The 6,000-nt window shown below is 40.7% G+C and overlaps 1 protein-coding gene across 1 annotated transcript; it reads left to right on the top strand.

Annotated features, from left to right (window-relative positions):
• Positions 1 to 853: 853 nt before the first annotated feature.
• Positions 854 to 4,477, top strand: LOC130134496 (receptor homology region, transmembrane domain- and RING domain-containing protein 2-like). Its single transcript, XM_030612191.2, has 4 exons — positions 854 to 1,155; positions 1,512 to 1,742; positions 3,016 to 3,420; positions 4,019 to 4,477. Exons 1-4 carry the CDS (start codon positions 1,014 to 1,016, stop codon positions 4,435 to 4,437), a joined length of 1,197 nt encoding a protein of 398 aa, XP_030468051.2. The 5' UTR covers positions 854 to 1,013; the 3' UTR covers positions 4,438 to 4,477.
• The last annotated feature ends 1,523 nt before the right edge of the window (positions 4,478 to 6,000 follow it).

Here is a 6,000-nt window from a genome sequence, read left to right as displayed (position 1 = left end):
TAGGATAATGATAAGAATTAAATTATATCCGATGAGAACCCACAAATGGTCCGACGCCAATCACAAACGGAACTGGATAATCACACACTCATCAAAGCTTATCAACACACTCTTATGCATAAATTAGTATTAGATTAGTCCAAAAAAAATTAGATTCAAAGCATACCCTCGGGATTAATCTTGCCACCGCATAAAGTTCTATAAATGGCCGTTTTCAACTACCGTCATTCGAATCGATGAGTTATTAAATGGGTCGATTTCGAAACGGAACAAAGATTCGAATGCGTAAATTTTGATCTTATTTATTTGGTAAGTGCACCATATTTTATATGCGGGTTATCGGTTTCACAGATTATGTTTATTACTGTTTAATATGTATAATTTTAGGGATGGATGGAGGACAAAAGCCAAAAAGCACCTCCTCATTAAGTACTGCTAAGCGCTCTCCAGATGGTAGGATTTTCAAATATTTATATTTAGAGATAATGATATAAATAATCTCTGAACTTTGACTCAATATACAATATGATCCCTGAACTTTTAATTTATTCAATATGATCGTTAAAATTTTGGTGTATGTTCAATTTAGTTCCTGAAGTTCAAGGACCACATTAACAAATTAAAAATTTATGGATCATATTGCATATTAGATCAAAATTTAGAGATTATTCATCTCATTATTCCTTATATTCACCCCTACAATGAAATTTGCATTATCATAACCACAAAATAGAAATAAAATCCCTTTTTCCGTATTGCAAGAAAAGCATCCTTTCCTCTCCATCCCATGCCAGGAAATGACGCTGGCGTCTTCAACCACTGGACATTGTTCTTTGTTTTTTCCAAATTTGGAAAGCATTAGAGAGTGAGAGAGAGAGAATCGAAAGTTTCAATTTTTCCCTTCTCTCGAATGGAAGCTGATGTGATTATGCCACTCCCCATCCGCTCCGCCTGCCTCCTCCTGGAAAATTAGGGTTTTGCAGCTTCCGGGATTTCCCCCCTTCTCGGGTCACATGGATATCTTGAACCGCGCGAGCGTGCTGGGTGTGCTCCTGTGGCTCGCTTTGCTGGAATTCAGCCGCACCACGTCGGCGAACGTGGTTCTGATCGGCAACAACGTCACTCTGTCCTTCGCCGCCCTTGAAGCTAATTTCGGTGAGTCCTTTTCTAGCCCGGCGGGTTTTGTGTTGTCGTGCCCGTGTTCTGCAGTTGGTTCTGCGTTTGATAGCTGAAGACAGTTGAGAAATTCGTTTCTTTCATTTATGGTTGTCGGTTTAGTCCTTTGTTTGGCATTAGACTCCGTTGCCTCTGTTTCTTCTCAGCAACAATATACCAGCGGAAAGAGTTTTTCCATCCATAGTGTTGCAAAAAGGATGCGCCTTTAGTTGTGATAATGACTGAGATTATGTAATTTGTATGTATGTCAATTTTGTTTTGCTACTTGGGTTAGGGGAGATTGTATATTTTTTTCCCCTTTGATTGACAATTTTTTTCCTTCTTGGTCATCTCAGCTCCGCCGGTTAAAGGTTCTGGGGTTTGCGGCGTGCTGTATCTTGCGGACCCGGTTGATGCGTGCTCTCGATTGGCGAATGAGGTCGCCCGGTTGCCTAATGCGAGCTCCCCTTTCGCCCTAATTGTTAGGGGAGGATGTAGATTTGAAGAAAAAGTTAGGAGAGCTCAAAAGGCCGGATTCAAAGCGGCTATTGTCTATGACAACAAAGCTGAGGGCGGCTTGGTGCCAAGTAGTGACCTTTGATTTTATTAGCTTGCTACTGCGTTAATAAACTCAAGTGGAAAAGAAGAAATATTTAGTTGCTAGATAATTCTTAATCGTTTATCGCTCTGATTTTATGATGCTTTCTAGAGACCTGTGACCGCAAGTGAGATGCTTAGGATGTCAAGCAGCTTATACTGAGGTTTTGATTTATTATTTCTTGACCGTTGAATGACTCCTCTTTCGTACCTTAAATGACTAGAAATCTAGAAATTTTGCTCCTGCATAGATATCTTTTTTCAGTGATTCAATTAGTTTACTTGGTCAGGTTTGATCTAGACTTACTGGGAAAAAGATGTGTTCTTGGCATGGTTACTCGGTCAGTTGTATGAATTTCGTCTGACTCGGAAGCCAGAGGTAGTTCATATATGACTCAGCCTAAACCCAATATGGATCCTGAAATAACACAACCTTTTCAGAATCTGGCATAGGAAAGGGGATTTCACGCCCTTTCATTTTGTACCTACTGGTAGCTCCTCAGGCCAACTTTTATTGGTGATGGATGGATGACTAAACAATAATTTTAAGATAATTGTGCCAAGTCGCTAGACCGGTAGCATTGCACTATTTTACTATGTATCCAAAGCTCTCAGTCATTTTATTAGAGTAAGAAATGGAGTACATCAGAAATGTACAAGGAAAGAAAGAAGGAAAAAATAGGCAAAAAATAAAGGAAAACATCAAAAGACTATAAGAAGTCAAAGCAAGATGTCCAAAGCCGAATGAATGAGTACAAGACAGATGCAACCAAAGATTCTAAACCCTCAAAACAATCTTTTTAAGGTTTTTAGGTTGTGTTGGTGAATATGGCGGTGTTGTTTCTATGCTAGGGCACCTGGCGATGTTCACCTAGCCTAGGTGGAAACTAGTTGGGTGAAAATGATTGGTTGATGTATTGGGTTATTCAGTTTGTTATTATTTCGATAGAGCTTATTTGGGAGATTTAGTACTTCAATGTGAACCATGCCGGGAATCAAGAGCAACCTCAGTCGAGGTCTGAAGTCGTGTGGATAATTTATTTGGATATTAAATATGCTGTCTAATCATGACGATTAAATTTGATGCCATTTACATCTTTGCCTGTGAGTGATTCTCGTAGCTCGTGTTTTGTGCCCTGTGTTCTATTTACTCCAAAATTGTGCTTTTGTCATCAAATATTCACATTCCTCTGTTTTTTCTAGGGTTGAATATGGTTCACTGTTGAGGTACATTTCTAATGTCAGTTGGCCTGCTACATGCAGTGGCTGGAAACTCAGCTGGGATAAAAATCCATGCCGTGTTCGTTTCTGAAGTTTCGGGAGTATTACTTCAAAACTATGCTGGTTCAACTAATGTGGACCTATGGATAATTCCAAGCTCTGAAGACTCAGCTTTGTCGATCATGGCTCTTTCTTTTATTTCCTTTCTTGCCATGTCAGCAGTTCTTGCCGCGTGCTTCTTCTTGTGTAGGCATCGCATAAGACGAGAAAGGCCTCGAGCTCCTCGTGTGAGGGTCTTCCATGGAATGAGCAGTCGCTTAGTGAAAGCAATGCCAAGTCTCATATTTACTGCTGTTTCAGATGATAACTGCACATCGAGGACATGTGCCATATGCCTTGAAGACTACATTGTTGGAGAGAAGCTCAGGATTTTGCCGTGTTGTCACAGTAGGTGTTTCCTTGACAATATGATTGTCAATCGAGTATTATGTCTGCTGATCATTGGGAATTATCTTAGTTCTCTAGCAAGCATCACAAGCACTTTCAATTTCAAGCTCGACAGTAGTAAATTTTTGGGCATCAGTTGCATGATTTTTACCTGAAATTTTTTCTCTGCTTAGACTTTAATAATGGATGCCTCGCTCCAGTTCTCGAACGTGCAGAAAAAGACATAGTCTCTGTCTCTACCTCCTAGAAAAGAGAGAATGTGGATGATGTGTCTTTTCTTTGGGCTATTATATTGGCTCGATTTCTGGTGTGCTTAGGAGGAGTCCTATTGCGTATGTTTCAACAGCAATTTCTTTAATTCGCTTGAGTGGCACACAAGATTTTTCTCTCTATGATTCTCATTCTGACTTTCCTGTCTCTGCACGGTACTCAGAGAACTTAGGGAGTTTCTATTCGCTACTATTCTTATTGTCCTTCAGATGCTGCATTGCTGCTCAATAACTTTATATCAATTTAAGCTGTCTTATTCATGCCTATCTTTATTTAGAATGATATATTCACTCACACAATCTCATATGGTATCATTGACTGTGGACAGAGTTTCATGCATCATGTGTCGACTCGTGGCTTTCATCGTGGAGAACTTTCTGCCCCGTTTGCAAGCGTGATGCAAGAACTAGCACGGGCGAACCCCCAGCATCCGAGAGCACGCCATTGCTCTCATCGAGCCCTGCGTCTGCGGCTTCCTCCTCTGCTTTGTCTTCTGCTAGATCATCGGAGGCATCATCGTCAGCCATCCAAATAGCCGCCGGAGCGTCACGGCCTCCATCTGCTTCTCACACTACATCTCTCTCGAGCACTTATCTGCAGCAGTCTCTTGGGTCCTATGGACAATCTCCTCCTCCGAGCATTAACCGTAGCTCGGTTGACCCCAGGAATGCATCGTCACGATATCCCCCTATATCACCTGTTAATTCAATATTTGGGACTGGATTTAAAGCCGGAGGCTTTTTGTAAATAAAATAAAGTTCGGGCAAGACTGGAATTGGACTTAAAATTTTGAATTTTTTTTAGACAAAAAAGTTCGGCATAAAAATCGGCTCTTTAGAAAAAATGGGAACTAGAACTCAAATAATGGGTAGGCGGAAAACAGGCTGGAACTGGACCTAAGATATGGTGGCTCGTGTATCTCATAAGCAATAGCAAGCACTATCATATCATAGTCATCATGATCTTCACCGAGTGCACAAAATTGGAAATTGATTAGATAATATAGTCGCTAGATGAAAGGCAAGTACGAAATTTCTTAGCCGACGAACACGCACCGCAATTAGAGAATAGCGTGAAACATCTAACATAGCCGGGTGACCGAATTGAAATTGAATAAATAAAGTCTAGTAAGTACGGGAAAGCTAAATGTGAAGGATTGCTTGACACGTAGATATAGAATTTGCATAATTGGTGGATTTTTAAGTCAATTAATGTGGGCAAATCGAACTTCATCTCTTGAGTCTGAAGTATATAAAGTGCTTCATTAAGGCTTGCACAAGGTTGACTAGCTTTTCTTTTCTTTTGCCAAAATCGCAAAAAAAAAAAATCGTTTATACTGAAAAGGGAGGCAGTGAATGTCTTAGCATGGAAACTTCCATCGATAAATGTTGTCGTTACGTCAAAAGACGCATCTTGTGAGTTGATTCCTATTTTCATGTATATAATCCAAAGGAGGTGGGGGATGAGCGACCCAATAAGGAGGTAGATTCAATCTATGGCCTTGCAAAGCCAATCCGCTCCTCTTTTAGAATCCCTTGAACAATGGGGTAAAGAAAGGTGCTTAGATTGGCCCGAGACTCGGCAGGCGTCCATGATAAGCACACTGGACTTCCCAAGGGTGACGATCTACGCTCTTCACCAAAGTTCACTAAAACTGAACTGTCTGACTCAAGTACAACCACTTCACTCTTCATGGATTCAAGGAGGGAGAGAGAGTAGCAAGTAAAGCTGGGGCTTCCATCTGCGAAGTCCATGGACAGGGCAAGAACAAGTGCTCTACTGCCTTGGCCTCTCGGTTGCACAGGGAGCATGTATCGTCAGGTAATATCTTCCTTCTGTACGAATTTTGTCTCGTAGGAAGAGCATTATGACATAACCTCCATGTAAAATTTCTGGTTTTGTGTTCACATGCCAAATTCTATTCCATAATTCACGGGGTGGCTGAAATGACGATGATACTTGTGCTCTTGTATTCTGGATATCGGCAATTCTCTATTTATTATATGCACTATTAACCGTGAAGAGGCGCGACTCAGTTCCTGTCCATACAATTTTGTCTCATGCAATATGGGTCTTCAGGGGAATTGTTAATATGGGTCTGAAGTATAGCCCACTTTGCTTCCCATGAATTATGTTATTGGAATGAATATATCTGGTAGGTCCTAAGAAAAATCCTTATCAAATTACGCGAAGAAGCTATTCGATCAATTAAGGACTTATAGAACGATTAGCTATCGATCATCTTTGCTCACTCAAAAACGTCCTTGCATTTGTATGTACCACGGTTCCCTCGCGACCTGTCATTTTCAA

The sequence above is a fragment of the Syzygium oleosum genome, unplaced genomic scaffold (genome assembly GCF_021117445.2).
Source record: "Syzygium oleosum isolate NSW1041296 unplaced genomic scaffold, Sole_v2.1 Sole_v2.02, whole genome shotgun sequence".
Classification (NCBI taxonomy): domain Eukaryota; kingdom Viridiplantae; phylum Streptophyta; class Magnoliopsida; order Myrtales; family Myrtaceae; genus Syzygium; species Syzygium oleosum.
Note: the sequence above shows the minus strand (reverse complement) of the source record. Positions and strands in the feature narration are given on the sequence as shown.